Source organism: Polyodon spathula, chromosome 8, assembly GCF_017654505.1.
Source record: "Polyodon spathula isolate WHYD16114869_AA chromosome 8, ASM1765450v1, whole genome shotgun sequence".
Classification (NCBI taxonomy): domain Eukaryota; kingdom Metazoa; phylum Chordata; class Actinopteri; order Acipenseriformes; family Polyodontidae; genus Polyodon; species Polyodon spathula.
Window position 1 is genome coordinate 17,631,826 of NC_054541.1, and position 21,519 is coordinate 17,653,344.

Sequence of the window (21,519 nt, forward strand, 5' to 3'; positions counted from 1 at the left end):
ACTGCAACCTATTAGCAGCATCTATAACTTTAATTTAGCCTGTAGATCTCACTCTCAAAATTTCAATTACAAAACATTCTACACGTTTAAAACGAAACAGGGTCTATATAAAACAGATAAATACATTAGTGTCACATTGTGTGTTTATTTAAATTTAATGACTTTTAATATCTCGTATAGACTCTCAATAGGATCACAGGTAGCCACAGGACACGTATTTACATATAATATATAAAACAAACACAAAAGTAGTAAGTAACCAAGACAGGTCTCAGTTGGTTCCTAATCAAAAATCACGTGGACACTAATTAATAACACAGGACTAGAGATCCTTTCACTCTCCCAGTTAACAGGGTCAGACACATACTTGGCTCCAGTTTAAATAATCAGCTCATCCTCCAGCATCTGCAGTAACTAGTTTTATAAAACTGCTCCCCGCTGCCTGGCCTGTTTCTATGACGACAACAGACAATTTATCCATTATCGTATGTGAAAAATCTTCCCTCGACTGCCCAGAATAAAAAGTACCTGATCATTTTGTGTGTGTGTGTGTGTGTGTGTGTGTGTGTTGCTCCTCTCAAGGAACAGGCATTAAAAATCAGCTTTCCTTTACATTTACAAGAAGCAAGACTTTTTGTGGGATCTGGCAAGGATGCTGGTTTGTTTCTGGAGCATCCTCAGCAATCTTGTCTACCGCACATTCATGTTCAATTTTATATTTAGAAATATTAAAAGAAACTCAAACTCAATGACACATTTTTCAGCTACAATTTTTAATGCATAGCAGTTTGAACTATCCCAGATTTTACTGGGAGTTTGATAAGTCACACCTGAGCCTGTTACCTACACACTGGTTCATCAAGCTAGAATGAGTAGAAATGCTTGCTTGTCCTTCTGCCCAATTACCAGCATCACTAAGAATTCTACAAGCTGCTTTGTAAACGTGTGTATCGGCCCATTCCCTGTGCTGTTCCTCACCTCGCGGAGGGCGCCATTCTCCTTCTCCTTCTGGTCCAGCAGGCTGTCCAGGTGGTGGACGTGCATCTCTGCCTCGGCCAGGCGGCGTGTGCGCTCGTGGTCTTCCTCGCTCGCCTTGGCCGACAGCCCCTTGCTCTGCAGCATCTCCAGCAGCTTCTTGATGGACTCGTCACGGGCACCCAACGTCTGCTTCTGGGTGTCGATGCGCAGCTCCATCTCCTCCACGGTCTTGCGCAGCAGGAAGAGCTCCTTGGCCTGCCGCTCACGCTCAGAGTACAGCCGCTGGAAGTTCTCCTCAGTCAGCTCCAAGGCCAGGGGCTGGCTGGGACGGCTGCAGCTGTCCTGCTGGAAGAGCTGGTTCAGGTCTCTCTGGATCCGCAGCTCATCCTGCAGGGCCTGGATCGTCACCTGCAGGTGCTGGGAGAGAGACGGAGACAAGAGTGAACATGTGCAGGGCAGGCATTGACACAGGACAGGTGGTACCTTTGTAAGAGTTTACCATAGTGGCAACTTAGCAAAGTGAAAACACAGGTAAAGCCCAGAGAGGTATAGTAAAGCATATTAAAAAACATGGCAAACTATAGTAAATTATTTATTATTATTATTAATTTGCAGACATCCTTATCCAGGGTGAGTTACAATTGTTACAAAATATCACAGTACAAAATATCGTATTATAAAATATCACATCATAAAATATCACATTACAGAATATATTAATACAGATTACAGCACTTATGAAAGTACAAGAAGATCAAATTTAAGTAATAGCAAAATAAAGGCCTGAACTAGGAGCTGCGTGGATCAGTCAATGAGGAAGGGGAGGTGATTATGCTGATGAGGAAGAGACAGGAGCGTGCCAGAGTAGAGATGTGGGAGGGGTCAAGGGTGACACCAAGGTTCTTGGTGTATGAGGACAGAGAGAGGGTGGTGGATTTAAGTGGAAAAATGCATGGATTTAAGTGGAAAAGATAATGCATGAGATTGACGTACTATATAACGGCATAATATATATTTATATATATATATATATAATATATATATATATATATACTATATATATTATAATTCCAAGCTTATATTCTTTGAAGATCCAGCTATCAAACTACTTGTTCCCTCCTCTGACACCATTTCCCAGCAACATGACATAAAGTGCATTCATGAGGTAATGCTTGACGTGCACTGTTGAACACTTATTGATTTCCAAGTTAAAGTATGCATTAGCTGTAGTCTTTTTCATGTAACTAAATGTAACTTATTGTTTCACATAAAATGTAATCCGTCACCACAATTTGCTATCTTTCTGAAAAAAGAACAATTGCAGTTACAGTACACGTTGCTGAAAAATGTAATCGGATTACAGCAATACATTGCTTCCCAACACCTGGTAAGGGAAATCAATATCGGTAATACTCAGCAACTGATATTGATAATGAAATTGTTCACATAGCTTTATATTGTTGTGAATGATGCAGGTTAATATGCCTTCTGTATTGCCCTTTTTGTTGTTCTGGCAGCACTCTTATCAGCATTCATGAAAACTGTTTTAAATTAAAACTGAGATTATCCGAACCCTGATTATCCAAACACCTCTATTATCTGATCAGCCCCTCAATTTCTGGTATTTACAAAACAGTGCAGTACTGTATGTTAAATAATTTACAGGTAAAGGAGTAAACTGCATCCTTTTAAGTGGTTTCTCAATTGGGAAAATCATATAAAAAATGTCAGTGTCATAATTTGATTAAATCACAACAATTCAATTATCCGAACCCCGAGGGCCCAATTAGTTCTGATAAAATAAGTTTTACTGTTATGTGGTGGTTTATTTGAACTTGTGTGTCAAATAGTACATGGAAATAACCTACAACTACTTTATCATCAGCTGTAATTTGTTTAAATAGAAAACGACTGATCAATCAATAATTCTGATCATGGATGCAACACGATTAATTGTAGCACACATTATTTCCATCAGATTTTCACAGAGCTGACGATGTGGTGATGATGCCAGCATGTGAAGGCAAGCTAGAACATTGTTTAAATAACCTTCTGTTCAATACAGGCCTACACAGTTAATCATGCGTGTCATTTATACAGAAAAATGTACTTCTTCATTTCAGCAGATACATTTTAGCAGCACCTTTTAATCTCAGCTTAAATATGATGCATTTCACACACAATCCATTTCTTTATCCACTTTTTAAAATACAGTGACTGTTACAGTGCTCCACAGTAATACATTTCTTAATGCCCACTATGTTCAGAAGGGACGCATTCATTTTGGAATATAAATAATTTAGAATGACTCAGATTCACGTGCTTAATAAATGAGAAGGACGGATTGGATGAGTTTTAAACATGGTGGGTACCCATTCCCACAGCACACTCCAACAACATCGTTCTTTTTTCTGGCTATATTATTCGTTAGGCTAGGTTTGGCACAAACGCTAGCCTGGATCAGATGCTTTGTGATCTGATTCAATGCAGGGTCCTCCTTAAGTATTTACACAGTAGAGATTCTTCTAATTGCAATACAACTGCAATGACATTTATCCAAACACACTCCATCATCACGTGACAAAATGTTTGGTTCCCAAGGGATGATTACTGATGACAGCGAAGGGTACAGCGGAGTAAACAAAACAGAAAGCTGGCGGACACAGCTTGCTTACCAACCAAAAGTGGGCAGGTACTGAAATAAGACTCCCATTGCATAGCAGTTTGAACCATTCCTAGTTTTACTATAAGTTTAATAAGACTCACCTGAGCTTATATGTGGTAGATAATCAAGCTCGTATTCAAAACCTGTAACAGGTGGACTGCTAGTCATAGGAGTCTTATTTCCACATTTTTTTGGGGGTGGAAAATCTTTAGACGTTTTCGCAACGTGGGCATGAGTTACACTGCTCTTCCTTTTGCACAAACACCACCTAAACAAAGTCCAGGGGGTTGGATTATTTTTGAATTGGTAACTTAGCTTGAAGCTGCAAACACTGGTCAAAGTCTCACATGCTTGTGTGCTCTGCAAAAACAAAAAAACACACCGAAATTTTACGACCAGGGTTGAGAACCACTGACTCAGAATAAATAGTAAAAGGATGGCACAAAGTCATGCTTCCTAATGGGTAATAGCCAGATGGATCGAATTACATTGCTGTTGGGTTGAAAGATTAAGAATAGTCATGTTAAAAGATGAGTCAAGCTAATGAGTTACTGCTACCAATATGTGTGTTCCTGTGTTTTTCTCTTTGCCATCACGAACCCTCTCAAATACATGTTAAAACACTATGGATAATGTGTACTTTTCAGTGATGAGCTTTGCTTTTCTGCCATTAAGACACTGTTTACTGTGTGCCCAGCTGAGACGCACTGGACGACTTTAGCCAATAATTGACTTTCACTAAACACAGTTCTGTTGTGCCTTTGGTCCTGGCTCCCTCTTAGGAATGTGGCTGCTTCAGGAGGCAAGGTTCTGTTCACCCACCATCATTCCCTAGGCATACTGGCTGCCAGGCAACTACTGCTGTACTACTCAAGAACGAAACAAATATAAGAAACAGAAAAAAACCACTGTGTACTATATTTTTTAGTTCAAAATTGTGTCTGATTTGAATCTGTCCAGTAGCCTGCAGTACACAAGTATGTAACGCAGTTATCACAACCACACAGTATTATTATTTTTGTTTATTACAGTTCTTGTCAGGGGTTAAAACTTTTCCACAGAAAATGCTACAACATACAAAAAATAATAACTGTAATCACCATACAATGATGTGCCTTCTGAAATGAAGGGGGTAATATATACAAAAAATATCCAGTCAAACTCCTAGCCAGTCAAAACCGGTATAAATATGTAATATCTCCATGAAAAGAACCCAGACAGCCTGAACATATTTAATTTATAATGGGACGTGCAAGGTGACATCCTGTCAGAATTCCTATACAATGTAGGCTATGCAGGAATAGCCATACTAAGAGACCGCTTCAGATGTGATCATCTAGCATGTTGCATGTTTAAACACAACATTGATTTGCTGCAGACTGTACTTGCTTCTCTAGTACAGAAGACTACAGATTGCCCTTGCGGTCTTTTCAAACCCATTAAAAGCCCTTAAATAGGATACTTCCATACAGCCATATTGTCAAGTTCAATGAGCCAAATATAGCTCAAGGACGGGACGTTGGACAGCCCTGCTTTAATAATAAGAAAGCAAAGCTGGTCAGCGACTACTGGTATGCAAAGAAAAGAAACTCAGTCACACCATAATTTGCCTTGTTGCAGCATAGCATGCGCTGTCTTACTTTGTCTGTACTACTTCGTCATTTCTATCTACAGCTGAGTCTTTCCAGACAGCGTTTCTATTTTTTCCCCCTCTATCATTTACAACCCCAGAACTGACTCTCACACCCAGAGGTATCACAGCTCTTGAGACACAATAAGCGATCATATTCTGCTTCCAAAGCATTCATCACCGGAGCACATCTTGACAGCACTCTCACTTCTCCGGGCTCGGGAGGGTGTTCCTGGTGTTTCGTTAATGCTTACTGTAACTCTTGTTCCCATTCGTGCATGGAAATATGAGTAATACAAGAGTATGTGGCTGAGCACTACCTAGGAGCTACCTGAAGCTCAGGTGAATGTCAGCAATGCATATAGTGAAGACTAAGAATGGTGTGTCATCTTTCTGTTGTGCAGCTATTCTTTACAAATGATCCAGTCTACCCTGTATGAATAACGGTGTAGCAGTGCATGTTACAATATGATATGCATCATAATACATGTGATGGTCCCGATGGGCTACTTATATGATGCATAATAAAGATCAAATTACATCCAAGAAATGCTAAACGTGAAACTATAATGAAGAAAGACAGACTGTGGTTTGGGTATGGCATTATGAACTGGGCTATGATAATATCCAAGCACATACAGTAATGATATATATGTGTATAATAATGATACACAGACTGATATGCAGACAATTACAGGTACTGATCAACACCATAATCTGCTCAGTACAGTAAATACATAGGACAAAACTCACTCCCAAGTGCTATAAGATAAACCGTTACAAATAATACAATTACATCTCAAGTGGGCCACAATCTTGAGAACTGGTTACAGATTTCCAACGAAAAATGTACGCAGAACGGTATCAATAAGGATTAGAGAAATTCAAAGTTTCATCCCAGAAATCTGCCCTGACGCACCTCTTAAGCCTCACTCCTTGTTTATATTGCATCTCCTGACGCATTGGAGCTAAGAAGTTGCTCAAAAGCTCAAACACAATAACACCTTTTGCATTTTGCTAGGATGGATCTGCAATGGGGGGGGACATAGAAACCTAACCATGTCAGGTTAAAGGTGGGACAAATTAAGACATTCCACCTTACATCTCTAGTAAAACAAATAAATAAATAAATAAAATAAAAACCGTTTTCTCGTTTGATACATAGCTACAACCAGACCAAATCCAATCCAAGCGTGGTTTTATAACCAGCTTTCTGAATATAGGAAAAGGGGGAAAAACGTGGAACAAAAATTACAGATGCAAAGCTGATGTCCAATTTTGGTAATGTCTGTGTCAATACGATACAATGGGCCAGATAGGAGTATTCATTATGACTCTGTCAATAAAATACAATGAGCCAAATCACATTATTCATTATGAATCTGTCAATACAATACAATGAGCCACATCACAGTATTCATTATGAATCTTTCAATACAAAACAACGGGCCAAATCGCAATGGCCTACATCTTGGAGCCATCAGCACAAGCATTTGATCAGTATCAGGCTGCAATTGAACTACTGGATGGATAATATTATTTTTTACTCAAGTAAGCCACACATTTACTTTCATAACTCGTGATGGCAGGTTCTGTACTTGTACGGACGGTAGATCTTGTTAAGAATAAATTACTGAAAAATGTAAAATGATGTAATATTTATGGTAACTGTACTGTACATGTTATATTTTAGGAAACATGTTGCATTTCAGTCTGGAATGAGAAGCAAGGAATAACACCAGTGGCCAGAGGCCTCATTTCTCAAACTTTTGAGCGCCGAAGAAAAACGGTCAGTCCCTTTGGATCTATTATATAAAAAAAACCTCTCCTGGCAAGTGTGTGTGGGAGTCCCTTTTCTCTTTTTGAAACTCTGAGCTAACCAGGAATCAAATCCAGTTTGTGTCAGGAGAGCAGTGGCCTAAATAGGATTAAGGCTGTAAATTTCAACTCTCTCAAGAGCCTTGCTTAACTTCCAGCCTCATCCATTAGTAGAATCAAATGGGTAAGCTTACTTTAGGGCACCGAATAACTAAGCAACATGTAAGGAGACTGACATCTAATTTAATGCCTTATAATCATGAAATAAAATGTGATAAGGGGTGCAATCTGATTTTTTTGGCAGTCCGCAAAATTTAATTCTGTTCCGCACGTGGATCTCTAGAACATGTACTTATTTATTTCTTAGCAGACGCCTTTATCCAGGGAGACTTACAGTTGTTACAAAATGTGGAGCAGTTAATTGCAAGTACAAGATGATGCAAGTTCCGATACAATTGGGTGCCACATAGTCCAGTATAGGAGACTGTTGTGATACTGTCTGAACAGGTGTGTCTTGAGGCACCGAAAGGTGGTCAGGTACTGAGCAGTCCTGATATCCGTGGGTAGATCATTCCACCACTGAGGGACAAGGGTAGAGAAGGAGCAGAGCAGCGGAGTAGTGTGGGAGAAACGAGGTCAGGAAAAGACAAGGCGACCTTGCCCTTGACCACTTATTGAGTAATCTATCCGAGGAGTTTAGCTGGAGTGAGAACTTGTAATTGCTCTTACGTTTCACTTGCTATTGTAGGGTGTTTACAATCATTGAGTTTTTCTCGGTTGTTTAGCTCCAAAATTGAATTATCATTTTTCTCTAAATCTGACTTTCCCTGGCTCTGAGCTGTCTTGAGACTTCCTCATTCCATTTAAAAGAAAACACGCACAAGCAGTCCGTACGTCTCCTGCAGAAAAGCCAGGGGAGAATCACATACAGAAGGGATGGAAAAAGAACTCACATTACACAGCAGTTTCACCCTTTCCAGGTTTTACTACATGCTTTATTAACGTGTATAGGTAACAAGCTTAGATGTGTCTTATTGAACACATAGTAAAAACCTGCTATGCAACTTCTATGCAATGGGAGTCTTATTTCCATCCCTGCAGCCAAACCTACTCTACATTAACTGTATGTAGACGAGAGTACGACAGGTTTTAGAAAACGTGTCTTGCAGTATGACGAAGTCAACGTATCCATTTGTAGTCAATTGAAGTTCCTAATCTGCTTTTTTCTGTTAATACAGAAATCCTATCGAAACATACATTATACAAAAAGACCAATGACTAAACAAATACACAACATTCTTTGTTTTTTTGTAAGGGGCTCTTCCAGTCTCATTAGGAGTTAATCATAACAGCAACATTCTCAACTTGAGACCTGCAGCACAAACAGAGTCACACGGTATGCTGCACTTATTTTACCCTTGAACAACTGTAGGACTGAACAGTTTATTTAATGATTGTCTACCTCAGGGCCTAATTTCCAAAAGACGACATTTGCACCAGTCATAAATAAGTTACAGAACTGCCACTTTATAAACAGAGCATCTCCAGAAGCAACAAAAAAAAAACAGCTCACATTAGTCTCCTGTCTGCGACCTTAAACCCAAAGACATTTTTGTCTGAATTCAAATCGAGTTCTGGTTCTTGAGTTCAGATCGGTTTTATGGCAAGAACTAAATTACATTTGGTGGCTAACAGGTTAATCTGATCAACTATATCCTTCTGTCACAGTTCTGCTTTTTACAGCGCTGGAGAAATCTTACTGGATTGCATCAACCACCTTTATGGTTCTCAGGATTACCCCCAAAATGCAGCTATACATTTATCCTGGTGGGTTACAGTATACTAATAATGAATCTGGATCATTTTTTGTAATTCATAAAACTTTGACTTTTTTGTGTGTTTTTTTAGGATAGTAGTTTCACAAGAGGCCTAATACAAATCTAAAGAAAATTTACTTTGCAAATCATGTATGATGTGTGGTCAAAGGGTACAATAAACTCCTTAAACAAATCCTGGTCGTCTGCCCGCTAATTGTAGAAACCAGGTAAATAACCATATGTTTACCTGAAAACTACATTATCCTGAACAGGGACCAGGGATGTAAATAGGACTCTGGTAGAGTTCAGCAGCCAAAGGGATTCTGACATCTGACTCTGCCCATGCAGAGGCTTGCCGAGAGAATAACGAACGACGGAGGTTTCCTAACTCTGTTTGCTCGGAGGCACGGTCTTGCTGATCCCCAAACTGCAATTGAAGCTCACGCTCACTAACTCACAGGCAGCAAGCTGAGTCATCATCAGGTCTGTTATTTCAAGGCAAAAAGAAAATGCGTAGGCCTTGATTTCCAACTGCAATCATTCCAAGCATTCTGTAGACTCCTGATTCTTCCTGGCTTGCTTTAACCCTAAAACAAGGAGCTGGGTCAGGCCATTAGAAAAATCTCCATCAAAAACTACACTTTGTAGTAGTAGTACAAATTGAAAGAAAAAATGCACCAGGGGTTGTTTTAAAAGTCAGAGAGTTATGCAGCAAATTCAATAAAAAAAAAAAAAAAAAGAAAAAATATAAAACTAACTAAATCAGCCTTCTCTTTTTTAGTGCAGAGAACTCCATGTGCAGGATATGGGAGCTAACAAATACAAATTACAATATGTAGGCTGTAGCTGTAAATACAAAACTAGAGCCAGCAGTAGCATGAAAAATATAAAAATCAGTTCACACAAAAAAACACAAAGCTGGGATCTCAGCATAGCAAATTCAGTAAAGAGAACTACAGGGGCTCAGCAGCTTTCTGCCTGTTGAGTTTGAGGGGTTTACTCAACCAAGCCAGGATCTAGGCAACTAAAGAGCTAACTGGTGTCACCATGACGATTCGTCCAAACAATAGGATGTACAGTAGGAACAACATTAGGAACACATCAAGAATGAAGTTCAGTCTAAAATGTCTGGAACGTGTTTTTATCAATGATTTAACGTCTGCTGAAATCATAAAAAGATTACACCTTTAAGAAGGAAATGGTCATATATTACTGGAAGTCACAGGGATTAGTACTCGATAATTGTGTAAAAGTGGGAAAATGAGGGCAAGCTGTGTTTTGTGTTGTTTAAATACATTTTTAACAGGACTCTACGTTTCAATAAATACAGTTCAGTATTTCGGGACGAACACCAATCACAAAATATTTTAGAACAAACTATTTATTGTGGAGAAAGCGGAGTATGAAATTTTACAGAGAATTATCTTGTATATACGCTTGCATTTGGCATTAAACCTAACTTGATTTGGGGGCTCACTGCCTTTCCGAATGGACGAGGCGGAGACCCCCAAAAAGAACAAGCCTGACTCAATGTCACGATTAGTATTGAATATAACCCACTTGAAGGTTTAGCCAACCTTTAACAAATGATCATTAGCATGCAGGAGAGGAAAACAAAACCCACTTTTGGGAACTAAACCTCTGGGAATCCATGGCTGATTCGATTGCCCTTCCTCCGGGCAGGCTACTAACACTTAAGAGCACATTTTGTAAAAGCATTTTTAGGATCCATAATTTATTCTAATGTAAACTTGGTAAGCACTGAAGGACCAACAACCTAACCATTTGATAAGGGAGCCTGGAACTCCGTGGCAAGAAGCTGCTATGATTCTGAAGGAATGACCGGAGAACTGCTCAGCTGTGAATCCGACCCTGGAAAGAATCTGGCGAAGGCGAAAGAAGAACCAAAGGCGGGTGACTATTGTTCCTTTTTCGTTAATAAATGGCGGATGTGAGGGTGATGCGCCCTGAGAAAGACGGAGATGGACAAGAGAGAAAGGGGTCATTTGGGCTAACATGGGAGGTTTATTTATAAACAAAATAGAAAGGGTTCCCGAATCTTCATGGACAGTTTTACTTCTTTTGAGCAGGAAGGAAAAGAAATCAGATGAGGTAATTGCGAGGTCAGAGATACAGGGGTGAATCTGGGGGTTGAATTTGAGAGCAATGTAGACTCTGGAGCACCTAAGGAACCCAAGAAGGCTAAGAGAAAAGGGCTTTAAGGTTTATCTAAAAACTGGGAGGATTAGCCAGAGCGGATGAGAGGAACCAAGAGAGTACGTTGATGGTAAGCAAGCAGGGGGAGAAACAGATTCTGGTTGTTGAAGCCCTTTCAGGATTAGAGAAATGTGTGAGTTGCCGAGTGCAGAGCTGGGATGCCGAAAATGAGTTTGTAGAAAAACTGATGATGGATGCCGGAAATTGAAATATTGATGGAGGAAACTCTTATAGCTCCATTCTTAAGGGACTTAATACAGGATGATACTACAGGAATTGAAAATGAAAAGGAATGGAATGCAATTCCAAGATGACAGGTATATTTGCAGTGAACGGGGAGTAATGCTGAGAAGAGTTGTTTCTTGAGCCTGCAGAATTAGGGAATGCAGCAGGTGGCTCACAGGAATGTCAGGTCTGAAAAGGCAGTAATCTGAGTTAGCAGGAGGTCATCATCAGGAGCTAATGCTCTGAATCTCTGCATTTGGAAACTAGAAAGAGAATCGTCGATTACATTCAGGTGGCCGAGAATGTGTTGAACTCTGAGGATGAACTGATGAGTAACAGGTAACCAAATAATCCTTTTGAATATTATCATTATATGGTGGGAGAGGGAGGATGAATGACCTTTGAACTGTAGCCGAATTATCTGAGTGGAGAAGAATGGATTTTTGGGCCCAGGAAGACCCCCAAAAGGAATGCGGCTACAGCAACTGGACACATTTCGTACAATGACGAGGAGTGATCGGGGATAGGAATGCTGATGGCCATGGAGCAGAAAACCATTTTCCCTGTAGTATCCTCCAAAGCCAAGAGAGGGAGCTGCATCTGTGAGCAGTTGAATGTCTCTGTGCAGCCGGAGACACGCAACGTAAAAGTAATGCCGTTCCAGACTTTTTAGTAGGAGCAGAGTTCCTTGCGGCAAAAAGGATCCATGAGTGTAATACTGTTGAGGGAATCAAAGGAAGAGATCAAGAGAAGTTAGGAGACGAAAGCTCTTTCTTAAGGAATTATCCTCATTGCGAAGTTTAAATGGCCTAGGAGACACAGAAGATTGCGTTTGGTAGGAGGGCAACCGGACACAAAAGTGGAAATAGAAAAAACACGATTGCTCCCCGAGGCTGAAAAAGACTGGAAATCCAGGGTGAAGCCTAGAAACTTGATGAAGTGAGAGGACCCAAGGTCTTTTCTGATGCTAGGGAGATGCCAAGATTTGAAAATTAATATTCTGAGGATCGTTATTTTCTGGGCAGGGGAAGCGTGGGGAAAATCAAAATTGAAGAAAATCCAGGAGATTCAGCACAAAAGGAATGTGGTAGTTATTAAGGAGGATCCAGCACAGTGCTTCTGACAGGGTATTGAATATCTAAGGGCTGCTTTTGCAGCCGAACGTCAGGCGAACAGAAAAATAAAATTTAAAAAGCCACTGTACTCAGAAGATGTGCCTGAGGGCAGGCTCAATAGGTATGATTAAAAAATGTGTTTGATATATCGGATTTAAACCAATGGCTGGTTTTCCCAGCAATTTTGATTAATACGGGGTGGTCGATTTTTGCATATTGCAAGGAGAAATCTTCGAGAGGGATTAAGACTATTGATGCTGGGTGTGGTGGAGTTATGATGTGCGGAAATGAAGGAAGTTACAGGCAGAATAGTACATGTTCCTTTGTTGAAGTTATTACAAATCTGACAGCCTCCAGAGTATGCAGTATTGCAGCCCTGATCGTCCTTTGATCTGGAGGGGATGAAAAGATGAGGAGGATTGCGAGGGAGGGGCATGAGGGGATGGGGTGGAGGGTCAGTGGGGTGAGCAGTTGAACCACATGCCAAGAATACCAGAAGCCGAAGACCTGTGAAAAACAGGAGAATATGTATTGGTCCCAGTGTGCCCCAGTAGATGCTCTGGTTCCACTGTTGAAGATGGGCAGTGGCTTAGGCAGAAAAATACTTTGTGGTATTCAAACCTCCAAATCTGACTGAGAAGTCTAAAATGATCGCCATACAATAACCAACTCCCGCCGGCGGTCGGGATAGAACTCGCATATGATGTCCCTGAAATGGCCGAGAGCTAGAATGAACTCGGAAATGGTAAGTGTTTTGAATAAACTACTGATGAGCTGAAGGAAAAAAAAAAGCATCTCACAGAGAAGGGGCCTAAAGTGAGGGGAGGGAAGCTGAAAGGTTATAGTTGGAGGAGAAGGGACCACCATGGGAGCCTGCTGGACGCCCATAATGGCCAGGCATGTCACTGCAGGGGCCTGATGGACGCCTGCAGTGAGGAGGAACAGAAAGAAAATCATTTCACAGAGAAAGGACCACTATGGGGGCCTGCTGGATGCCCATAGTGGCCAGGGAGGTCACTGCAGGGGCTTGCTGGATGCCTGCAGTGAGGGGAGGTAACCTAAAAGGTTATAGCCGGAGCCAGAATGCTCAGTTTGACAGGCGCTGTGGTCCCGCTTCAGAGTTTTCCGGATGTAGACGCGCTTCGTGGAGATGCAGTCCTTGCAGGGTCGTTCAAGTCCGCTTACTAAGCGGAATTAAGCTTGTTTCTTGAGAGTCACGGGTTAGAATTTGTAGAAACACCCATACTGGCATGGGTTGGGCTTCTTTTGTAGTGAGACTTGGCAACACTGGGAGCGAGCTGTAAAGCAACGATCTGTGCTTACGTCATAGTACCTGCGACAGGAATGATGCTGCAGAGTTGACAGAAATAAAGTAAACAAATTCTCCTTACATGCTGTAGATTTAAGTGATGTTGTTGCTACAAAGAGAAAGTTGGAGACTGGGAATCGTCCAGTCTCTGATGTCAGGAGTTGGAGGAACAAGTGGCCAGGCGGGAGCTACGACAGACAGGAGAAGCAGACATCTGGGCGGAGAAGTTCGGAGTGGTAAATACCGCCGACCGCAGTTGTCGTGGAGTTGGCCCGGGAAGGGCTGGTTGAACTGGTTGAGTGGAACTCGGCTCCAGGAAAACTGCAAACAGATCATCATCCAACGAAACAGAATAATCCAGAATATTGACTGTGATGTGTGCATTTACGAGGAAATCGAAATCCAACAGAGGAAAGTGAAGAGGGTATTTATAGTGCTAACAATCTTAATTAGCTAATGTGTAAATTGAATGATTCAATTTGTGACGCAGAGATTGGTGCCTGACCCTCCTCCCGAACTATAATTAAAAATATCAATAGCAAGTGACTTAAAAGGCATTAAAGGGGATTGTCTGAAAAATTGTAGACCTACATCCCTCTGAAAAGAACAGGAGAGGATTTTCAAACCAAACCAGGCCATTCGGGCCATTGATCTCAAACCTTTGTCTAGTCTGGTCTTAAATGATCAGGTAACACTTGAAAATAATGGCCTCAAATTCACATGAATGTCAGAGTTCCATAAGACTACAGGAGTAACATCAGATTTTTTTTTTTTTTTTTTTTTTTTTTTATATGGTATTTCTGAAGATAGTTTTTAAAAAGTGCCACAAATTCATAATGAATTTCAGCAGGACCAACAGCACCAACATTATGGCTAGGTAACCCACTCCATACCCTCACCATTCCCTGTGTCAATAAATCTCTTCTGTAAGTGTATCGCTCTTCTCAGAACCTTGAACTCTGTGACATTTCAAAATAAAAATAAAAAAACTCTCCTTCACATCTACTGTAGGTCTTGGTCCTTTCCTGTTACTTATTTATAGTTATGACAACCTCAATGTATACATTATTTACGCTCTCGTCGTGCTGTTCTTGTTATCTGCCATGTGCTGGATTTCCCTTTGATTTATTCAGCAGGAGTTCCCTCTGATTCACTCCTCCAGATTGGCGGTGAATCACCAGGGAGTCCCAGTCAAACACCGGATCCATTCAGCTACAGAAACACTGGTGTCTCCCTATTGGAATCTCTGGTTCATCAGGATTAAAGACAACATTTGTACGTTTGAGTTCTCCTTCTGCGCGGGATGCAAAGTTTATTGGCCGTTTGAATTTACTGAAACACGTTGCATCTTTGAAATAAGTGTCAAGTAATTTTATAAAAATGTGGAGATTTATACCGGACCCCACCCACCACAAAAGAATTACGGAAGAGGTCATTAGAAAAGGGGGCCGGTTGTACTAACGAGGCCAAAAAATAAACATTTTAAAAATAATAAACAATTACCATAATAGACATTATCATAATGTTGCTTTAAACATAATAAACACAATATATTCATAATAAAGTGAGTTCTTACCTATAGAACAAACATGTTTAAAGCCTGGGACTCGCTGTCTGTAGCTTGGTGTTGTTTGCATTATTATCAGCATACTTTAATTGATTGGAAGCAGAAATTACTTTTGTAAAAACATACTTTTCTTATATCAATACAGTAGGGCCTACTGGTGAGCGATAATTGGTTCATTTGAAAACCAGTCTTTTTAATCATTGTTAGGTGCATAGGCGGTGATTCTGCAAGTGCTGCAGGGGCTCAAGCCCCAATGGGGGAAAATAAAGTCCTGCATAGTAGAAATAAATGACCTGTTCTGTCAAATTATGATGTGGATTCTGCACAATCAGAACTGTAACTGCACTGTTTAAAAAGCAAAACATTCACTGGCGGCTCCAACAAACCGGAAGGCAATCCTTCACATACTCAAATCCATTTATACAAAGTCTCCCAGCTTTCTTGAAAAGATCTGTGTTTCTCTCATTTTTCATTTCTATTTGTTACGCTCTCTTCAGTATTCAACCTAGTAGATTCAGCATGCGTCAGTTCTGGCAGATTGTACTGTACTAGCTGAAGAGGTTTTCTCCCACTGCTAATTAAAAAAAAAAAGTAGCCACCTTCTGTAGATAACAATTTCATCCCAAATGCCAGTGAAACATACTGTCTTTAAATTGGGAATTTAGTGAAATTAACTTCTGTAGGTAGTAATTCAGTTATATAAATCACCCACAGGCTGTAACATTCATCTCCACAAACCAGCCAGCATTTTCTAAATAGCAACACATGTAATGAACAATAAAATAAACATTTTATTTGTGTAATTGGTGTTAATTTCAGGCAGAGTTTTATGGTCGGCAAGGTGACACAGTTGAGAGATTTTTTTTTTCCTCTGTCATCCCATCTGGTGTCAGTTTCTCAGCACACAGTACAAGTCGCTCAGTAAACGAGGTGCAAACATGCAATTGGTCCATCTGTAGGAGCTTTTACTAAGGTGCCTTTGTTAAAAAATTAAATAAGCAAATAAATAAACAGTGTTTATTTTTTATGAAAATAAAATGTATGCCTATTTTTAGGGCCCCCAATTATTATTGTTGATTCCAACTTAAGCAGTTCACGTAAGTTCACATCAGGACTAGCAAGTTTCAAAAAGGTACTAGTGCCACAATATTGTTAGTTTCTAACCCTGCCACAGTAATACAGCCAGAGCTAGTCGGAAACAGCCCCCACTCACCTTTCTAATTTCTCCGCAGTGTGAACTTTTCATATTTTATAAAGTCACACTTTAAAGTATCAATTCAAAAGAGACTATGCAAAAGTGACACTAAAGTACTTTCAGGAATTCTGCAAGTGTGCTTGTTTTCATGTGGAACTCAAAATGGAGCACTGGGCAGATCTGCAATCAGTTACAATGGTAACTGTGCAATTCGTAATGAACTGCAATTACAATGCAATTGTAGTGGAACTGTACTGGCACGTTGTAATTATACCACATAAACACTGTCCGATTTCAGTTCAATTAAGCATTTGTTTGTCATTTGATTCTTGTATTTTCAACCACCTCTGGTGATCCTATTTGAAAAAAAATAAGTTATATTGTATGTTTCTGTATTTGTACCTGTGATTATTGTTGGTTATTTAGAATACATAAAGTAAACATGCTAATGTACAGTTACAGTATAATCGTAAATCTCGAAAAACTACTCACTTCTAAATCTTTTGTAGTCATTTTTGTATTACTTTAGTATAAATACATGTTAATTTGGATTCATATGTTGTTTTTTTCTGACTTTATGTGAACGAAAAGACACACATTTGCCCGTTTTCCCATTGGAAATAGTGATATTTTGAAATATCACTGTCCAGGTCACAAAAGCAAAGTTTGTGGGGAATAATAGCCATTTTCTATACTTTTGAGGCATAAGCAATTAGGAAATAACACTTACTACCCAGGAACAAAAACTGTGTTACATAGTGTTATCAGGGGCCCGTGTGGAGCAAATGAGTGCAGCTCATTATCAGGGGCCCATGTGGAGCAGATGAGCACAGCTCATTATCACAGGCCTTTGTGTGGAGCAGATGAGCACAGCTCATTATCAGCCAGCATGTACTCTGAGTTGTCAAGCTGCAGTCTGTGGACAGCCCATCATTCTGCAGCCTGAATGTTAAACTATCAGCAGATACTGTTACTCATGTATTGTTTAAACCGGCTTCCTGGTCGATGTTTAAAAACCTGCTTTTAAATTTCAAAGATCTATGGCACTGTCTCAATATCCTATTGATAGAGAGGGCCCTGTCTATACATTCTGTGCAATAAGATATACAGACTTTAACAAAGTTACCTAGTATAATACAAATATTGACTGAGGCTGTGACTTTGAGGAAAACTGTTGACCGAAGGTTTAAAAAAGTTACAGGCAGTGGGAAATAATGGGTAAACACTAATGCTATGTTCACAACCGCATGCTGCAGAAGGGCACAAAACAGCCGATGGTACCGTGTCTGTCAGCATCAGCATGTCTGGTCTACAACCAACTGGCCTGTTCTCTATCTAATCTTGTCCTACAAGAATATGACTCATTATCATAATCTATTACTGTGCACCTCCCAGCACTAAGCCACGAGAAAGATGTACTGTATCATTGGTTAATGAAGGGCAAACAGAGGGAGGGGCGCTGTTAGACTGAGCTCACTATGACCGTGCCTCAAGGAATTTTCAATCACACGTGTTCACTATCAATGTCACTGATCTTCTTCCTCCTGCAAGCACCTAACTCAAATGTTTTAAAAGAAAGGTGGAAGAAGAGCTGTCTAAAGCGGCAGCGAAGAGTTCTAGGATTGAATCAAATGTTCAGGTAAGAAATGGGTGCACAACAAAACACCTCCGACATATATAATAATAATAATAATAATAATAATAATAATAATAATAAGAAGAAGAATGTGAACTTTCAGTTTTCAAGTACTGCAGAAAGGACTAGATAGAATTATACTGAACCGACAGAAAGGGCTTATAATTGCAATACTGTACTTTAAAATGCAACAGTGCAATACACATTCTAACTCCTTTCATGTCTTCAGTGTATATAAATTGCTAATTTATATAGACATTTCAATGACTACTGTTGTTTAATTTGGTGTTATTCCCCACAAATCATCAACGCTAAGAATGAACTCACAATAGGTAGATAATTATTAGTTTTGCTCAAATTCTTACAAAAAAAAAACAGAAGTCTGTTGTTCAAATAGCAGCTCTCTGCGTTATGAAACAAGTAGGAGGGATAACATCATAGTGAGCGAAACACAACCTTGAGAAGAGCATCGATTTCTGTTTTCATTTATTTTTGTGCAATGCATTCTCACTACCTTACGTAGTTCTGCTTTTTAACTAATAAAATGTGTGCTTTCACGAAAGGGCTTAGAATGTGTTTGCTTAAACAGCATGCCTTTTTTTTCCTAAAATAGAGTGTCCACCATAATAAAACTTAAGTGCTGTGAAACTATACAAAGTCTCTCAAATGTAAACATCTAACAGTATGTACATCCAGCTGTTCATCATTGCGATGCAGAGCACTCTCCATTGCCTGACCAAGTTTTTATTTTGAGGTTTTTTTTTTTTTTGTTTTAGTTTGTTTTTTTTCCAAAGCTACGTTATTTGTACAGGTTACAGCGGTTAGCAAACTACAGTGTGACTGAGTTTAGTACAAATGTTTTGCCAGATTACTCTTTGCATTTTTTTTCATTATGAAAAGTTTGTTGTTTTTAAAATTGGATTTTTTCATACCATTTTATTTTTTACAATGGAAGTGTAGCCTATATTTTATTTTTGTAACAATTAGTGTGTGAATCTAAAAAACAAAGTGCTTTTTTTATTGTGTTTACACGACTGCTGTCCTAGAAGTCCACATCAGTATGGTCATGTTAACACGATCACAGTCCTTAAAGGGTTAGAAGTTCTTTAACGGTGCAAACTTTTCATTTATTTATTCCATGGGCCATTACTTTCACATCTCACAACTGAACAGGCTCCAGGCTGAATTAATTATAAATACATAATTCTGCTTCATAAACTCGAATGAAACCTGCTGAATAAGGTTACGTTAATTACAACTTTGTAATTTTCCATATTCTTAGCGAAAAACTGACAAACTGAAAAATGTGAAATCTAACATGAAATACTGTACTACTATTATGGCTTCTGTTAGACTTTTGCAGTATCATTTTGTAGTTTCTTTGATTACATGTTGAATGAAGATCTAAATTATGTTCTGATTTTTTTTTTTTTTTTTTTTTCTTAATGTCTAAATTCTAAAATTCTAGCTGATGCAAAACTTTTGGCCATAGTTGTAGTTGGGGTACTGATAATGCACATTCAGAGTAGCAAGCATCTCTTACTCATGGCAGCGGAGCAGGATACAACTTACAACAGACTTCACCTTAAGAGATGTCTGAGCATTTCAAAAGGCCAACAGCTACTGCACACAGTTTCACAGCAGCTACAGTTTGCGGACAAAAAGTGAGTAAGAAAAAATATCACTAAAATATTTTAGAGGAAACGTAAAATAACACAAATCTAAAAAGGTGTTTGTACATTACGAGCACTTCAATAAACATTTTGATTTGTTTGTTTCTGGTCTGCCTATTCCCTTCTAGAAAGAAATGGTGCAAGAATATTTCAGAAGATTAAAATGAAGGAGACATCCTCATCCAGCCTGATATCCCACTGCCATTCCTATTGGCTGGGAAGGAGACATACCTCAGACAAGACATTGAAATTTGATAATTCCACCCAAGCTTAAGGTGTGAATTCTTACTGAGGCACGAGCTAGCTCAAGAAAACATCTCTATTTCAATCATGAGGGCCTGATACACGACATAAAACACACCATGTATATGTATACACCATGTATATGTGCCACAGACATACTGTACAGTATAGTACACACTTAGTGGAAAGGGTAATTTTAACTAACACATTTTAATTAGTCTGATTATTTACAGTACTTGGTGATTAACAGCTCTTATTCTTTTATGGCAGTCAGTTCACCAGAATGGCCCATTGATTTAATCACTTTCGAGAATGTTCCCTGTGAAACGTAGTAGTTGATTCGGCAGAGCCCAGAGTGTCTGCCATCAGACCTCTTCATTGAAACTAATGTGCAACATGGAAACTAAGCTTTTATTACAGAATGCATGGAATGGTGTGTGTGTGTGTGTGTGTGTGTGTGAAGCAAATAATCAGGACCATGTGAAGGACTGCTCATTTACATAGGTGGTGGGCAAAATATTGCAGGTGTTATAGTTTCTTATACAGTGCATAGACAGACAAGTTTAAGACCCTAAATCAATTAGATTAACATTGAAATCACTGAAAATGTTTTAGTTTTTTGTAAAGTTTGTGGTTAAGGCATTCTGGTCTAAGTTCCGACACTCCTCTTCCCACAGTTATATGTAACAAAGCTAGATCAGCCAACGTTTCTCTGTGGGTAATCTAGTGAACACCTGCAGCAATACAAAAGAAAACTTGATCCATAGTGGGTGATCACCAACATACATGGTTCTTACTGTCAAAGACACTTGGTCTTATCTCCCTTATGTTAAATGTCTATGGCTGACAACTGGAAATAAAAACCATCTTCTAACATCAGGCTAAAGCACATAAACCCAGACTATATTAAAATTGTAAAATAAATACCATTCTTGAGAAACGGAATGATTGCATACATATAAAAAGTAAAGGGACAGTAAAACAAAGAAAAACTAAAAATGACATGTACATCTTTAAAAGGGGACTGTTTGTATATGTTACAGAATCACATTTCTAAACTACAGCAACCCCCACAAAGCACAACCTAAAACAAATAATGCTATCTCCAATAAAATGACCTATAATCCGAATTTTCAAAAAACACACACCACAGTAAGATTTCCAAGTATTATCAGAAGATGGCTGCCTTTTATTGCTACGTGTTAATCCTGCTGGACATCCCTTCAGACACAGACACACACTGGCTTCCCAGTGTAAACACCTGCAGCCCCTCACAGACATACAGTATGCATCCAAACATAGACACACACTGGCTTCCAAAAATGACACATCACCGCCGTGCGACAATTACCGACTCATGTGCAATGTGCAATAGGGAATGCACATGATCGTTTTTTTCTGTTTAGACGCGCATTAAATGGTTGGAATAAA

The 21,519-nt window shown here is 39.4% G+C and overlaps 1 protein-coding gene across 17 annotated transcripts in view; it reads right to left on the reverse strand.

Annotated features, from left to right (window-relative positions):
* The window catches only part of LOC121319540 (ELKS/Rab6-interacting/CAST family member 1-like), a 346,328-nt gene that overhangs the window by 289,793 nt on the left and 35,016 nt on the right, over positions 1-21,519 (reverse strand). For all 17 annotated transcript variants that reach the window (XM_041257064.1, XM_041257065.1, XM_041257063.1 and 14 more), the window contains exon 3: positions 979-1,395. In XM_041257064.1, coding sequence (XP_041112998.1) covers positions 979-1,395 — 417 coding nt within the window. The remainder of the gene's footprint in view (positions 1-978; positions 1,396-21,519) is intronic.